At 40.3% G+C, this 18,487-nt stretch overlaps 1 protein-coding gene across 4 annotated transcripts in view; it reads right to left on the minus strand.

The window, feature by feature from the left end:
• Window positions 1-18,487, minus strand: part of iqsec1b (IQ motif and Sec7 domain ArfGEF 1b) — a 447,242-nt gene that overhangs the window by 55,649 nt on the left and 373,106 nt on the right. For all 4 annotated transcript variants that reach the window (XM_059944101.1, XM_059944100.1, XM_059944103.1 and 1 more), the window contains 2 exons: window positions 8,749-9,031; window positions 22-1,304 (listed from right to left, as the gene is read on the minus strand). In XM_059944101.1, coding sequence (XP_059800084.1) covers window positions 22-1,304; window positions 8,749-9,031 — 1,566 coding nt within the window. The remainder of the gene's footprint in view (window positions 1-21; window positions 1,305-8,748; window positions 9,032-18,487) is intronic.

An 18,487-nucleotide genomic window follows, 5' to 3' on the forward strand; every position in this document is an offset into this window, starting at 1 on the left:
GGATTAGTAAAAGTGACATACTTATTGAAGAGGTTTAGACCAATCCGGTAGTGGCGTTTCCTAATGATATCATTGCTAAATGCAGGGGAATCCCAGCTGTTTCGCGTTTCCTTGTGATATGTTTGCTTGCTCAAAGTTTGTTCTCGTAAACTATCTCTTGAAGAGGATTCTGAGCTACAGTTTATTGTATCATTGGAATTTGAAGTGCTATTAATACTGTCGTTGTCCCCATCAGAAAAATCGGACTCTGATTTGCTTTGCCGATTTGCGGAGCCATTGATAGCAAGATGACTATCAATCTGCCGTGGTCGATGCCGAGTAGGTTCTTCGTCACGATGATGCACTCTTGTAGGAACTGAGTGAGATATATGTTTGGGACTTCCACGTTGGCTATTGGGATTTTGCTCATATGCATTTTGTCTCTTTAGCGATCCTCTTTCTGAACGGTCACTTAAGTCTACTGAACTATCACTGGGTGGCTCAATTGTTAGTAAAGGGAGGTGGTCAACACGAAGCCTTGGCTCCTGACACTCCAAGGAAGGAGTGCTTCTGCAGCTTGTATCAGTGTCCAGTTTATCATCCCTGTGGGTCATAGACCAGTATTCCTGAGCAGAATTGACTGAATGGAGTCGTAAATCTGATTCTGTGCTGGATGGCCTGTCCGCAGACTGTAATGACAAAGGAAGTGGAGGAGAGAGCTCTTCCTCATCGATGTACAGAGTTACATCACTGTATGAAGCAGACATTTCATCCAATTTTCTGCGCTCAGCATCATGCACAGACTTAGCATAAGATACACTGTCCAATTCTTCCTCTTTTTGCATGCTTTCTTTGTAACGTTTGCCCTGGTCAGTAGGATGCCCATCATCAGTGTGCAAGGTACGACAGTTTAGTGCATCATCAATTGATTCTGCCAGTGATTTTACTTGTCTTGAGAAAGCATCCTCAAGTTCAGTTATTGCATCAGCAAAATCATTGTTTGCAGCAGGAGACTTGATCACTGCCGGATCGCCAAGATCTCCACAATCTGACGGAACAATAGCTCCTAATTTTCCTGCATCGTCAGTCATAGACACCTGTTTTCCCTCAAAAAATGAGCTGTGGACTTTCTCAGGCCCTTCAAAGGAAAACTGCATTCTCATATTGGACAACACAATGCGCCTGGACATGCGATTCTCCGACATAGAACTTCTTAGTCTTTCAAAGTTTTTGTTCATTTGATACTGGCGGAATGCTGTCTGAATAGTTCGGGCTGCATGTCTGGTTATGAAACGTCCTCCATATTTACGCTCAAGCATTTCCACCTGGAAAAGTCAAATATTTAATAATTCAGTTACCGAGTTAGAAAATAAATTTGTGCTTTAATTAACAATTCTAATTTTGCATGGTTTGAAATGGTTTAAGTAGTTAATATACAACATTAATCCAATTTCTTACAGGTATCAAATAATTGTTGTTAGTAAACTAGTAGTTTAACTGAACAAAATTATAATTGAAATAACAGGTTTTAAGTGCACAATGGAAGACATTACAATGGATTTATTTCAAGATAAAATCATAAAATATTGGAAACACTCAGATCTGACAGTGACTGCTGCAGAAAGCAAGAGAGATAACATTTCAGATCGATGTCCTTTTATCGGAGTTGGGTAAAGTTTAAAATGAATGGTTTTAACATCAAAATAAATGGAGGAAAAGTAAAAGAGAAGATACCACAAGATCTGTAATGGGATAAAGGCTGTGAAAGATTAAAAGGTAAAAAGGGATGATGTTGCAAGTGAAGAATAAAAAGGTTGATTCAGAATGAGACTTAAATGGGAGAAGTACAGTCATCGTTTGAAAAAGCTAAAGTAGTAGTATTGCAGGAAGTCTGAAATTTTTGAATACATTTAAGGAAGCTAGATTATCTTACTGGAGGCAATTTAACTGTTTGTTAATATTCACATTTCCTTTCTGGAATGAAGGCAAAGAACATGCATATTTTTACCTAAGGATCATACCATTTGGTCATAATGGTCTGGAAGGTTCTCCAAATGCACTACAGCATCTGCGGATAATACAGTATCAGTATTCTGTTCAATGCCAAGCTAGCCTTTCAGGCTATTCTATTCTAATAACAGAATTCCTTTCTTTCAATATGCAACAGTGCCTGCTTCTGCTTTCACCAGTTACCTCCCCATTTCTGCTGCTATTTCAATCCCTACATTCATCACCTCAGCATCAGTGCTTTCTGACTGAGCCCCTACATCAATCCTTAACAAGTTTCAATTCTACCAGAGATTATTGTCACAGTCTCACACCAATTCCCTCATTCTCACAGAGGGGAAAGGATGTGCTTATCTAAGGAGAAAGACCTAATTACATAAGATATATTGACAGGAGTAAGCCATCTGATTCCTTAAGCATGCCTGCTATTCATTTAGATCTTTGGTGATCCAATCTTGGTCTCAGCTCAAATTTTGTGTCTGTTTCCATAAACCTTCTCTCCCTGTAGACTAAAACAGTTTTGAATATAATGAATTATTCAGATCAACAGCTCTCTCTGGCAGGTAATTTCTAAGATTTATTGGGTTTTGGAGAAGGAATTCTCAGTCATTTTTGATAAATGTGAAACTGTGCTCTCCAGTTCTAGATCTCTGCATCAACAGAAAACTCGTCACGGTCTCTACCCTGCTACGTATTTCATCTTTCATAACGATATTTATCTTTCTTAACTTTATTCGGTTTTGGCCCATTCCGCTCAACCTTTCTTTATAAATCAGTTTAGTCATCCCAGGAATTAAATTAGTGAACTTCTGCTAAAGCAAGCAAATCCTGCTTAAATAATGAAACCATAAAAATTGTGTAGTGTTCCACGTGTGATCTCACCAGCACCCTATACAGATGGAAGAAGGCATTTGCACTTGCATCATCATTTTCTTTTGCAATTAAAGCCAACACTCTATTTGCCTTACTAATTACTTTAGTCACATTCATGCTACCTTCTTGTGTTTCATGTGCAAAGAAACCCAAATCCTTTTGTACATCAGAATTCTGTAGTCACTCTCCTTTTAAATATTATGTTTTTCTTAACTACATTCTCAAATTCAAAAGATTTATTCACCTTGCAGTATCAATAAATTCTGACAAAAGTTGTCAAATGTGATCACTTTTTCAGAAAACAATGTCGACACTATAATCAGTGGCCAGTTTATTGGGTACAGGAGAAGAATCTGTAGATATGGTCAAGTGGTTCAGTTACTCTTCAGACCAAACATCAAAATGGGGAAAAAATGCAATCTAGGTGAGTTTAAAAGTGGAATGATTGCTGTGGTCTTCTGCTGCTGTAGCCCATCTATTTCAAGGTTCTTCAATGTAGTGTGCATTCAGAGATGTTCTTCTGCACACCATTGTCGTAACACGTGGTTATTTGAATTACAGATGCCTTCCCATCAGCTTGTTTCAGTTTAGCTATTCTCCAGTGACTTCTCTCATTAGCAAGGCATTTTCACCCACAGAACTGCCACTCACTGAATGATTCTTTTTCTTTTGCATCATTCTCTGTACACCCTAGATACCGTTGTGCACCAACAATCATTCCACTTTTAAATTCACTTAGATCGCATTTCTTCCCCATTCTGATGTTTGGTCTGAAGAACAACTGAACCACTTGACTACATCTACACAGATTTATACTTTGAGTTGTTGCTATATGTTTGGCTGATTAGATATTTGCATGAACAAGCAGATGTACAGATGTTCTTAACAAAGTGGCCACTGAATATATTTTCTAATGTCATTATTTTAATAGAAGCAGAGTAGCAGAATATTCATAAACATTAACCCAAGGGAAGTTGTCAAATGGCCTCTGATTTCCTGCTTTGTCTCCCTTCTATAATAAAACATTTATTATTTTTCAATTTGGCTGCATCTTTTGAGAAACCAGGGAACTCTGGAAGATCACTACTAATCCATATACTTTTCTGAGACACTTGTTTTAAGATGAACCTCAGTGAGTTCTGAACCCACCATAAAGCTGAGGTCTTTTGTCACCTTTCTTTCCCAGCCTACTTCTTCTGCAAGAACTCGCCACCCCTCACCAATGATTCCTCCTGTCTCCACCCCTCCTCCTCTTATCAGACACCACTCTCAGCTTGTCTGTGCGCTCTAGATCTTTTCATCTCTAATTGCCGAGGATACATCAACTTGCTCAACTTCAGCACTCCTTTCTTCTCCTTGAACCTTACCCCATCTGAGTGCACTGCTCTCCACACTCTCTACACCAATCCCAACCTTACTATCAAACCCACAGACAAAGTGGGTGCTAGTCGTCTGGCAGACTGGCTTCTACCTTGCTGAGGCCAGGCAGCAACTCTCAGACACCTCCTCTTACCTAGTTCTTGTAAAGAACCCCGCTACAGACCACCAGAAAATTGTCTGCAACACCATCACTCACCTCATCAACTCTGAAGCACTCCCATTCACTGCCACCATGCTCATAGTTCCCTTACCCTGTGTGCTCATATCTACCTCCTACCCAAGATCCACAAACCTGACTGTTTGGGTAAGACCACTGTCTCTGCCTGCTTCTGCTCCTGCTCCACTGACCTCGAGTCTGCATAGGAGTGCTGATGTTGAGCAAGTTGATGTCTCCTCGGCAATTAGAGATGAAAAGATCTAGAGCACATAGACAACCAGAGCGTAGTTGTCCAATAAGAGGAGGAGGGATGGAGACAGGAGGAGTCATTGGTGAGGGGTGGGGAGTTCTTGCAAAAGAAGTAGGCTCAGATACAAAGGTGACAGAAGTTCTATCCCACTTGCTTTAGTCCCTTCACATCTACATCTGTAACACCTCATGTGCTCTTGATCTCCTCAACAACTGCCTCGTTTTTACTATGGATGCCCAGTCCCTATATACTTCTATCCTCTATCAAGAAGTTCTTAAAGCTCTCTGCTTCTTTCTTAACAAAAGTTCTAACCACCCTCCTCTGTCTAGCAGAACTGGTCCTCCCTGTCAATAATTTCTTCTTCAGTTCCTCACACTTTCTCCAATCTCAAGGAGTAGCCATAGGAACCTGCATGAGCTCCAGCCATGCCTGCATTTTCATCGGCTATGTGGAACAGATCATGTTCCAAGCCATCCCTGGTAACGCTCCCCAACTTTTCCTGCACTACATTGACAACGGCACAGGTGCTGCTTCATGCAGCCATGCTGAGCTCATCAATTCCATCAACTTTGCTTCCAACTTCCAAGCTGCCCTTAAATTCATTTGGTCCATTTAAGACACCCCTCTCCCTTTTCTCAGTCTCTCTGTCTCCATCTCTGGAGGCAAACTGTTTATCAACTTCTTTTATAAACTTATTGATCCTTATGGCTATCTTGACTACACCTCTTCTCCCCATGTCTTCTGTAAGATGCTATTCTTTTTTCTCAGATCCACTGCATCCGTTCCCAGTATGAGACTTCCCTTTTCAGGACATCAGAAATATCTTCCTACTTCAAAGTACGGGGTCTCCGTTCCTTCACCACTGATGCTGCCCTCACCTGCATCCCCCCCATCTCCCAGATATCTGTGTTCACCCCCATCTTCCCACCCCTTTAACAGGAATAGAGTTCTTCTCGTCTTCACCTGCCACCCCATGAGCCTTTGCATTCAACACATCATTCTCCACAATTCCTGCCATCTCCAACAGGATCCTAACACCAAACACATCCTTATTTGTCCCCCACTCTCTGCTTTCTGCAGTGATTGCTGCCTCTGTGATTCCCCTGTCCATTCGTCCCTCCCCACTAATCTCCCTCCTGGCACACATCCCTGCAAATAACAGAAATGCTATATCTGCCCATTCACTTCCTCCCTCACCTCTATTCGCATCCCAAACAGTCCATCTGGGTGAAGCAACACTTCACCTGTGAATTTGTTTGGGTCTTCTATTTTAACTGGTGCTCCCCATGCAGTCTCCTCAACATTGGTGAAACCTAATGCAAACTGGGGGACCACTTAGTCGAGAGCACTTCAGCTCCATCTGCCAAGAGCAGAATTTCCTGTTGGCTAACTCTTTTAATTCCTATGCTGATTCCCATTCTGACAAGTCAGCCCAAGGCTTCCTCTTTTGCCACTATGAGCCCACTCTCAGGGTGGAGGAGCAACAATTTATTTTCCATCTAAGTGGCCTCCAACCAGATGGCACGAATCAATTTCTCCTTTCAGTAAATCTTGTTCCCTCACCCTTCTAATACCTACCCTGGCCTCTTACCTCTTTCTCCTCACCTGCCTATCACTTCCACCTGGGGCCCCTCCTTCTTCCTTTTCTTCCATGGTGCACCCTCCTCTCCTATCAGACATTCTTCTCCAGCCCTTTACCTTCTCCACCCACCTGGTTTTATCTGTTACCTTCTAACTAGTACTCCTTCCTCCTCCCGGCCCCTCATCTTTTTATTCTGCCTTATCCCTCCTTCCTAAAAAGGGTACTTTTACAAAACATAACTGCTTATTCATTTCCATTAATGCCGCCTGATCTACTGAGTTCCTCCAGCAGTTTGTGTGCATTTTGCTCTGGATTTCCAGCACCTACAGAATCTCGTGTTTAAAGTGGTTTACAATTTGTGTGTAAAACAGCAATGAAAATAAACTCTGTTAATATTGCCATAGGAACCACTCAAAACTGGTCAGAGCAGTAAACTACATAAATCAAGCACAGGCCTATAGCTTCTGCATGTAAGGTTTGAAGGACAGAGCAAACCAGAATACTGACAGTCAAACGAAGTCCCATAGGAAGTCAATAATTACAGCTAAAAAACACAAGGCTTATTTACACAATACTGAGATGGATGAGCACCATATAAATGCAGTCTGAAAACTAGAGAATGCAGTTCTGGAAGAGAAATAAGAGGCTATATAACTGTTTTTCCCTAGATGAATAAATAAGGTAAGCTTAATGATGCTGACTATTTGTTCAAAGAAATGAAACTAGATAAAAATGCATATCAAACTAAAGTAGCAATGAGACTCAGTGAAGACCATGCACATAAATGATAATATGAATGGCGATTGCATGCAATATAATAACAAGCATGATAATGGGAAGTGAAGTTTAAAAGGAGCTGGTAAAAATGAAAGACAAGGCAGTTGCACCAGCATCTGTAACAGACTACGAAGGGAAGAACCGGGGCTTCAACAAAATTAATAAATGGGCACATCAGATCTATTATTGCATTGGAGACAAGAAGAATTAGATCCCAGGAAAGTCAATTGCAAATCAACTTTCATCCTCAACACAAGCAGATGAAAACCTTTTTACCTCCCTGCAGTGAAACATAATGACAACCACTTTGAAAATTTAATGAGAAGCTTCCACCTGCTAGTCACCATTACACTTTTCTACATGATTTCTGTTGTAAAAAATAAGAGTGGGGGGGGGGGCATAAGAAATGGCATTATTCTCTATACATCTTTCTTTCTTGTATATTACCAGGAACATGGGGCACAACTAAATGGAACACCTAGGTTTATCCTTCATCATTACCTCTCACACCTACAAATGCCTCAATCAGCAACTGCCTACCTCTTATTCACTGTCAAATAACCATGCTTACCAGATATCCCAACCTCCCGGTCAAATATGCTGGGTTTGGACATCATCCTTCCTCTTCTCCCACACCATCCCTATCAGATGTGTATATCCTCATTTCAAATTCCTGATTTGTATTTCAAAATGTTATGCTCTGATGCCTCACTTTCCAACTCAAGTCACAGCACAGGTCCAATTGGGCATGTTAGTATTAACAATAACATGCAATGCTCAGTCAGTTATACCTGCAACTGTACTTTAATGGATAATAATTGCCTTATCATTGCTTCAATCCAGTGCATCCAGCCATATGTGCTGTTAGAAGTTTGGTTCACAGTTGATTAGGATACTGAAACACTGAAAAGTGTGCTTCAACATAAGAATGAATAGAAATAGGTGATATCTATGACGATGATATGAAACTCATGGCTGGTCACCCCAATATTATAGATTGCATAGGACAGAATGAAACCCTTACTAGTACCACAATAACTTCTGTTATGCTTTAACACAGCAACAAAATCAAACACCATTTGTAGGAATGTTATTAATTACAACTAAAAAAAACCAAGGCAGATTAAGCAGATAGATGTTGTACTACATAACTAAGGGAAAAAGAAATGACAAGAGACTATCTCAGAGGGACTTACAAGCCTTACAGTCTTGTCAGTTAAAGTCATAGCTACCAGCAGGATGTTTTAATTAGGGACATTCAAGAGATCAGAATTAGAGAAGGACAGGGATAAGTAATGGATAGTTAGATGTCAGAGGTAATTATAGAAATAGGGAGATGCAAGACAGCAGTGGAATTTGAAACTGCTAATAAGAATATTTGAAGTCAAGAAGTCAGCCTAACAGTGAGCCAGCATAGGTCAGCATATCCAGAGGTGATGGGTGAATGGAGCTTGCTACAAGTTAGTCTCCAGGCAGCAATTTTGAATAACCTTAAGTTTATAATAGTAAATTTACAAAGTCTAACCATAAGGAATAATCTGGCAGTTTTAGAAGAAGGATGGATAAGCTTGAATGAGGAAGAATACAGTATTCTTAAGCTAGTGAACTACAAACTAATTTCCCTGTTCTAAACAGTAGTCTGATTGAAAGCTCCTGCATAAACTGCAATATTAACTTGCTTTTATTCTTTTTTAAAATTTATTTGCTGTACATATTGGCATATCCTAAAAGAAAGGTCATTACCTGTTTATCCTGAAGATCTGATGAGAGTTCATAGCTCTCTGACAATGATCTTGATCGCTTGATTGCATCTTCCTCTGCTTGTTTTCGTAATATGGAGGTGGAATGCTGAAGCTTTGGCCTCCTCTGACGTTGTTGACCAGGTGAGACAGGGAATGATACCAGTGAAGAACCATCAAACTGATCAGGGCTAGCAGCAGCACTGAGTGTTATTGGGCCCTGGCAGTAGCTTGAGGGGCTGTCGAGAGAAGTGCCGGTCTCACTTCCTGCAGCATCACCCTCCACACTGAAAAAGAAAGAAAAAATTCCAATTACTTACAGATGACTAAACCTCCTCCCTCAGTGCTAATTATCTGGTGATACACAGTAAAGCTTGGATGCACTCAAAGTTAATATAAACCACGTGAGACAGGCTTGTAGTTTTCTATTATTTGGCAGATCAAAGTTCACATCAGCTTGTAAAATAATATTCAAACTCTGGAAGGAAACAGGGTAGCTATTGCCACTGGATGACTCTGCAAGAATCTCTAAATTTAAACGGCTTTGATCAAACTCTGTTGAAAGTTTAAAATACATAGCATTCTTCCCTTTCACAGTGATCTAAATGCTTTAAAGCAATTTAAGATATGATAGTATATGAGTGAACACAATTATTTTACCCCTTTCTGATAGATGAAGCAATTCTGTGCTGATCTCATGCTGCGTTTACATTTGTTCCATTTCTTTCATGATCTTTGGAGCAATAGCAAAACAATTATCTTTTATGGTATGCTTGTAATATTCCACAACACAGTTTAACTGGATATCAAATGTTAGTTTTGCCATTTAAAGCTAGGATGCATTTTAAACAAACAGTTAAAGGTGACAGTTTGATATTTAAAAAGTGAAAGCTTTCTGCACACAGTATGTGCTTTATGAAATGTAAAATAATTTTCTATGAAAGAAAAACTACAGCAAGTAACCAAAAGGTGGTGAAATAAAATCTAGAACCATAGAACATTACAGCACAGAAACAGCCCTTTTGGTCCTCCTTGGTTGCATCGAACCATTTTTTCTGCCTAGTCCCACTGACCTGTACCTGGACCATATCTCTCTATACCCTTCTTATCCATGTACCTGTCCAAGTTTTTCTTAAAATGTTGAAAGTCAGCCCGCATTTACCACTTCATCTGGCAGCTCATTCCACACTCCCACAACTCTCTGTGTGAAGAAGCTCCCACCAATGTTCCCTTTAAATTTCTGTCCCTTCACCCTTAACCCATGTTCTCTGGTTTTTTTTCTCCCCTAGCCTCAGTGGAAAAAGCCTGCTTGCATTCACTCCTTCTGTACCCATCATAATTTTATATACCTCTATCAAATTTCTCCTCATTTTTCTACATTCCAGGGAATAAATTCCTAACCTATTCAACCTTTCTCTGTAATTCAGTTTCTCAAGTTCCGGCAACATCCTTGTAAACCTTCTCTGTACTCTTTCAACCTTATTAATATCCTTCCTGTAATTAGGTGACCAAAACTGCACACAATACTCCAAGTTTGGTCTCACCAATGCCTTATACAACCTCACTGTAACATTCCAACTCTTATACTCAATACTTTGATTTATAAAGGCCAATGTATCAAAAGATCTCTTTACGACCCTATCTACCTGTGACGCCACTTTTAGGAAATTTTGTATCTGTGTTCCCAGATCCTTCTGTTCTACTGCACTCCTCAGTGCCCTACCATTAACCTTGTATGTTCTACCTTGGTTTGTCCTTCCAAAGTGCAATACCTCACACTTGTCTGTATTAAACTCCATCTGCCATTTTTCAGCCCATTTTTCCAGCTGGTCCAAATCCCTCTGCAAGCTTTGAAAACCTTCCTCACTGTCCTCTACACCTCCAATCTTTGTATCATCAGCAAATTTGCTGATCCAATTTACCACATTATCATCCAGATCATTGATACAGGTGACAGATAACAATGGACCCAGCACTGATCCCTGTGGCACACCACTAGTCACAGGCCTCCATTCAGAGAAGCAATCCTCCACTACCACTCTCTGGCTTCTCCCATTGAGCCAATGTCTAATCCAATTTACTACCTCACCATGTATACCTAGCAACTGAATCTTCCTAACTAACCTCCCATGCGGGACATTGTCAAAGGCCTTACTGAAGTCCATGTAAACAACATCCACTGCCTTCCCTTCATCCACTTTCCTGGTAACTCCTCAAGAACTCCATGCATGACCTACCATGCACAAAGCCAAGTTGACTCTCCCTAATAAGTCCCTGTCTATCCAAATACTTGTAGATCCTATCTCTTAGTACTCCTTCCAATAATTTACCTTCTACCAATGTGTGGTGAACTCCATATACCTGTCTGGACACACCCCCTGCTGACTGCTCCTGTGGCTCCTCCCACAGACCCCAGTACAAAGGCAATTGAGGCCTGAGCCGGCCCTCAGTCTCCAGGATGTAGTATGGTGGTCAACTACCGCTTGTTCTTTCTTTCAGTCAATAAAAGCCAATATCTCGACTTCACGTCTCAGAGAGAGTTATTGATGGTGCATCACAATGCAAACTTACTGGCCTATAATTTCCTGGATTACTTTTAGAGCCTTTTTTTTACCTGTACCTGTAATTATATTTTAAAACTTTGATATTAAGGAAAAAAATATTGAGCTGAAACTCTCAGGCAAGTGACTCCCTGAAGAATCACATGCCAATCATGGTGTCTTTGACTTCTCACCCATGAATTGAAAGGTAAATTGCAAGAGATATGCAAATTGAATGTCAGTGCATTTGACCTTGTTCCACTGGTGTACTCACTGCCAAGTCTGGGCAAACTTTTCAGCTTTGTGTAGGACTTCTCACCTTAATTAAAAAGTTAAGTGCTTTTACATGTGTTAATTAATATGAAGTGGAACTTTTAAAGACAGATTTAATTTAAATTGATTGTTGGAGAACATGCAAAGGTAATTTAACAGCCTTTGTCACATGGTCTACTCTGCCTCTCAGGGTGCCTAAACTTCATGGTCAACTGGTACCATGAAGCTGCACAAATCTGTCTGATAATAAAACAGGAAATTGGAGTCGAGCACAAACAAAGGGCCCAACTAAAACATAATCTGTGTCTTTGTTATCTTCAAAGGTGTAGTGAAGTTCAGTATGTAAATTACAATCTTCAGGGATAAGGAGGACTATACTATTTTAAATAATTAAAACTCAAATTACAGAAGCAGAATCAGGACCACGTTTATTTTCACTGACATACATTATGTCATGAAATACTTTGCTCTGTGCAGCAGTACAGTACAAGACAAAAAATGACTGGAATTTATTACAGTAAACAAAATAAATACTGTGAAAGAGGAATAGCAGTGTTCATGGACCATTCATAAATCTGATGGCAGAGGGGAAGAGCTGTTTCTAAAACGTTGAGTGTGGTCTTCAGGCTCCTGTACCTCCTGCCTGATGTTAGTAATGGAAATGCGCTTCTAAAGTCAGACCAATGAATCCATAATGCACATGTGAAGCTATAAAATCTCCAATAATTTAAGCAGAAAATAATAATCAAGATAGTAAATGCCCATTATAAACACTACAGGACAAAGAAGATCTTTCATGGCATTGATCATGAACAATTAAGAAGATGAACAGTTGCTTTTACCAATTACCATTTCTCAAGCAAACATCTAAAAACAGATCAAGCTTCAAAAAACATATTTAGCTACCACTTTTCAAAATGTGATTATTTATTCTTCCATTATTGTATACAGTTCAAAATAATCTTTCCTGTATGTTTTAATTACTAGCAATGAATACATAATAATTACAAGTTATTACAATGATTACAAATTATCTAGTAAATAGAACATAGAAAAGGACAACACTGGACAGGCCACCGACTCACAATGACGTGCCAGACCAATAAAATTAGTAATCAAATGCCCAATTCACCGATTCCTTTCTGCCTACAGTGTCCATATACTTTCATTTCCTGCATATTCAAATGCCTATCTAAGAGCCTCTTGAAAGCCTCCATTAACCCCAGGCATGTATCTCAGGCACCAACCACTCTCTGTGTAAAAATATCTGACCTGCATATTTTCTTTGAATTTGCCTGCTTTCACCTTAAGTGCATGCTCCCTGGTATTATATATTTCAACCTTGTGAAAAAGATCAAAACCAGAATTCAGAATCAGGCTTATTATCACTGATATATGTATTGAAATGTGTTGTTTCATGGCAGCAGTATAGTGCAACTCATAAAAATTTACAATAAGTTACAATAAATACATAACATGAAAGAGGTAATGTTCCTGGGTTCATGGACTGTTCAGAAATCTGATGGTGAAGGAGAAGAAGCTGTTCCTAAAAACACTGAGTGTGGGTCTTCAGGCTCCTCTACCTCCTCTCCAATGGTAGATACTGGCTGTCTCTGTCGATGCTTCTCATAATCTTATAAATTTATGTCTGATCTCTCCTCATCCTCCACCACTCCAGAGAAAACAACCCAAGTTTGTCCAGCCTCTAATGCACCTTTTCCAAAGCTTTGACATTCTTCCTATAATGGGGCAACCAGTACTGAATACAATACTTCAGATGAGGCCTAACTAGAGTTTTATAAAGCTGCAATATAACCACCCAACTCTTAAACTCAATTGCTTTACTGGTAAAGAAATGCACACCATTAAATCTTATTTACCATGCTATCAACCTGTGTTGTTACTTTTAGGAAGCTATGGAATTTGTCCCTCTTGTACATCAACACTATTAAGGGTCTTGCCATTAACACTGCACTGTCTCTTTACATTTGATCTCCCAAAGTACAACACTTTGTATTAAGTTGAGTTAAACTCCATTTGCCATTTCTCTGCCCATTACTGCAACTGATCTATATTCTGCTGTGGCTAGTCTTCTGCGCTATCCACAACACCATCAATCTTTGTACAATCTTCAAATTTACTAATCCACCCATCTACATTTTCATTCAAATCTTTGATATATATAAAATGGGTGGTTGTATGGGCAGCTGGTGCACATCACAAGTCCTGGTGATGTGACCACTGATGGCAAGCAGACAATCTTGAAGAGTACTGATACTGGCTGGGCAGCTGTCTTGTAAAGATACTGCCCAAAAGCAGGCAATGGCAAACCACTTCTATAGAAGAAATTGCCAAGAACAATCATGCTCACGAGACCATGATCACATACATCATACGACATAGCATATAATGATGGTGATGACGACGATGATATATATAAAGCAAACAGAGGTTCAAGCACCAATCCTTGCGGAACACAAATGATCACAGACTTAAAGCCAGAAAAAGAGCATCCCACTCATACTCTATGACTTCTATTACCAACCAAGTTCTGAATCCAAACTTGCAATTCACTCTGAATTGTAAGCATCTTTATCTCCTGAGTCAATGGAATGTCCTCTGCAATTGAGACTGTTATATGAGGATGGTCAATGCCTATCTTGTGCAGATTTCCTAGGGCTGGAAAATCTTTGCTCCATTATAGTACTACATAATAAGCATAAATCCCATCAAGGAAAATGATGAAAGCATTTTATAACCAGCCAAGCAGCATCAGCAGTTTAGATGGCTGTTAAGGTTAACCAAAAAACTGAATATTGTTGAATGTTTTTGAAAGTCAGCATCACTCAAAAATTAAAATATTTAATAAATTATAGAAAGATGTGTAGGTCTCCATTAGTCTCGATAGACAATGGATTTGTGCCTTGGAATGTTTCCAGTGTTTAAGCCTGGGCAAGGTTTTATTTTATGGAAGACCAGCAGTTGCCCAAGTTGCAAGTTTCCCCTCTCCACACCACCAATGTTGTCCAAGGGAAGGGCATTAGGACCCATACAGCTTGGCACCAGTGTCATCACAGAGCAATGTGTGGTTAAGTGCCTTGCTCAAGGACACACACTCAGCCTCAGCCAAGGCTCGAACCAGTGACCTTCAGATCACTAGCCGAACGCCTTAACCACTTGGCCACACACGATAGAAATATATATATATAAATTATAAACCTGTAAATGAAATAATTAAATAATAGTTAATACAATGTATTTTATCCCCTTGCAAGAATTGCTCGCCACTCAAATAAATGATCATTTCAACTTTTGCCATATCTAACCTGGCCTAAGTATTGTGAAATTGCAATAAATCTGCAGTTTGCCATTAGATTCCATGAGCCAGCACGAGAATGCACTCTGGGAAATGGAAGTTTGGGTTTTAAGCAAACTAAACTTGACACAGAAGAAGTGAACTATCAGCATTTCACAGCAAAATCGACAACAGACTTATTAACCCATTTTCTATTCTGCCTTTATGGTACTTCTTGTAATTACTATTTGTATAGGACTGCCAGGTACACTTATTAAGCATCAGCAGGAACTGTCTAATAACTACTATTCTCCTTGAGTGATATGAATTCAATTTACTTTATTTCTTTCTTTCTTACATTCTTCACATACACGAGGAGTAAAAATCTTTACGTTACATCTCCATCTAAATGTGCAATGTGCACTCATAGTAATTTATAAAGTTATAATAAATAGGACAGTCAATGTAATATAGAGTACTCTCAAGTTAGTGTGAGTTGATCAGTCTGATGGCCTGGTGGAAGAAGCTGTCTTGGAGCCTGTTGGTCTTGGCTTTTATGCTGTGGTACCACTTCCTGGATGGTAGCAACTGGAATAGATTGTGGTTGGGATGGCTTGGGTCCCCAATGAAACTATGTGCCCTTTTTACACACCTATCCCTGTACACATCCTAAATCATGGGAACTTCACATCTACAGATGCGCTGGGCTGTCCACACCACTCTCTGCAGAGTCCTGTGATTGAGGGAGGTACAGTTCCCATATGAGGCACTGATGCAGCCAGTCAGGATGCTCTCAATTGTGCCCCTGTAAAAAGTTCTCAGAATTTGGGGACCCATACCAAACTTCCTCAACCATCTGAAGTGAAAGAAACACTGTTGTGCCTTTTTCACCACATAGCAGGTGTGTACAGACCACGTGAGGTCCTCAACGATGTGGATGCTGAGGAACTTGAAGCTGTTTACCCTCATAACCCCAGATCCATTGATGTCAATAGGGGTTAGCCTGTCTCCATTCCTCCAGTAATCCACAACCAACTTGTTTGTTTTTGTGACATTGAGGGAGAGGTTGTTTTCTTGACACTACTGTGTCAGAGAGATGACTTCTTCCCTGTAGGCCACTCGGTATTGTTTGAGATAAGGCCAATCAATTGTCATTGGCAAATTTAAATAGCAGATTGGAGCTGTGGGTGGCAATACTGTCATGGTTATACAGGGAGTAAAGGAGGGGACTCAGTACGCAGCCCTGAGGGGCTCCTGTATTGACAGTCAGAGAGTTGGAGGTGAGGAAGTCCACTCTTACAACCTGCTGGTGATCTGACAGGAAGTCCAGGATCCAGCTGCACAAGGCAGGGTCAAGGCCGAGGTCTCTGAGCTTCTTGTCAAGCCTGGATGGAACTATGGTGTTGAATGCTGAACTGTAGTCCAAGAACAGCATTCTCACATAAGGATCCTTCTTCTCCAGATGTGTAAGGAAGATATATAGAGCAGTGGCTATTGCGCCATCTATTGATCAGTTGTGTCGGTAGGCGAATTGTAGGGGGTCCAGTTTGGGTGGTAGCAAGCTGCAGGTGTAATCCTTGACCAGCTTTTCAAAGCATTTGCTTATTATTGAGGTGCGTGTGACAGGACACCAGTCAGTCAGGCACATTACCCTGGTCTTTCTTGATACAGGGACAATGGTGGATAATTTGAAGCAGGAGGGCACTCTACACTGGGGGAGGGAGAGATTAAAAATGTCTGTAACCACACCTGCCAGTTGTGCTCCACACATCCTAAGTACTTGCTCTGAGATGCCGCCTAGTCCCGTAGCCTTGCGACTCTCCATTCATTGGAAACATCTGCGTACCTCAGCTACAGAGGTGACAAGGTTGCAGGTTGTAGCGGTGCTTTCCTCTGAGGCTCAGACTTAGCATTAAAGAGATTGAGCTCATCTGGGAGAGAGGCTGTGATGTCGGCGGCACCACAATGTTTGCCTTTGAAATCTGCGATGGTATGCAGCCCTTGCCACAAATTACGTGTGCTATTCGTTGTGAACCTTGACTCAATCTTCTCCCTATATTGTTGTTTTGCAGCCTTAATAGCTTTACGCAGATCATAGCAGCTTTTCTTGAGCTCTAGTTGATCTCCAGCGATGTAAGCTCGTTGTTGTAAAGTGCTGATCGCACAAAACTATTGATCCAGGGTCAACACGAGGAAATCTGCAGATGCTGGAAATTCAAGCAACACACACAAAATGCTGGTGGAATGCAGCAGGCCAGGCAGCATCTATAGGGAGAAGCACTGTCGACGTTTCGGGCAGACCCTTTCAGGACTAACTGAAAGGAAAGATAGTAAGATTTGAAAGTAGGAGGGGGAGGGGAAAATGCGAAATGATAAGAGAAGACCGGAGGGGGTGGGGTGAAGCTGAGAGCCGGAAAGGTGATTGGCAAAAGGGATACAGAGCAAGAGAAGGGAAAGAATCATGGGATGGGAGGCCTAGGGAGAAAGAAAGGGGGAGGGGAGCACCAGAGGGAGATGGAGAACAGGCAGAGTGATGGGCAGAGAGAGAGAGAAAAAAAACTAAATATATCAGGGATGGGGTAAGAAGGGGAGGGGCATTAACAGAAGTTAGAGAAGTCAATGTTCATGCCATCAGGTTGGAGGCTACCCAGCTGGTGTATAAGGTGTTGTTCCTCCAACCTGAGTGTGGCTTCATCTTGACAGTAGAGGAGGCCATGGATAGATATATCAGAATGGGAATGGGACATGAAATTAAAATTAAAATTGATCCAGGGTTTCTGGTTTGGGAAGACCCTGACTGACTTTTGGGAGACAACATCATTGATGCGCAACCAGATGAAGCACGTGACATCTTCATCATGGAAGACATTCCAGTCAAGGTATGATAATTCCAACCACGATACCTTATGTATTTCAAATACTTTCTTATACCCTGGTCACAAAACACTAGTTCAGTTTCACAAAAAAATACTTATTTTGGTCAAATACTTTCTTTAGTTATGGTTTCATAAAATATTTTAGATGTTTTCCTCTGCTCTGGGTGCTCTAATGCTACAACGGAAGAGAGAAAGCTGCAACTGTAATAAAGAAACTGCACTACCTCCTCTGTAGGGTTACACAATTTTAATCAGTACTTGTGAATAAACCATAGAATTATTTTGACATTTAATATAAGAAATCAATTATTCAATATGTATCGGTCAAGATTCCTTTTACACATGAAGCAATGAGCCTACTGCCTCACAATGACCTCTTTTTCTATTTTATACTGGAGAGAGGTGGTAGCAGAGGCAGGGACAGCAGTAATGAATGTTCATAGTATGAAGGAGTATTAAATAACCTACTGAGAATTAGTCAGTTAACCAAAAATCCAGAGGTACATTTTTATTACAGAATAATAATTTAAATGCAAAATAAGGGCAAAAGTGCTACATTATTTAAAAGAGGCAGAGCGTTGTTTATTGGCATTCCTTAAGGATAATTAAAATACATTCAAATAAGGTTGAAAAGCAATGCTTCAGTTTGAAAACATATTATAGAAAGTAGAAAGTACTCAAGGTATTATTATACATTTAATCACAGTGTATTGTTAGACAGCAGGACACCTTCCACTTGATGACAATTATCACTATACC

This window comes from Hypanus sabinus, chromosome 19 (assembly GCF_030144855.1).
Source record: "Hypanus sabinus isolate sHypSab1 chromosome 19, sHypSab1.hap1, whole genome shotgun sequence".
NCBI lineage: Eukaryota > Metazoa > Chordata > Chondrichthyes > Myliobatiformes > Dasyatidae > Hypanus > Hypanus sabinus.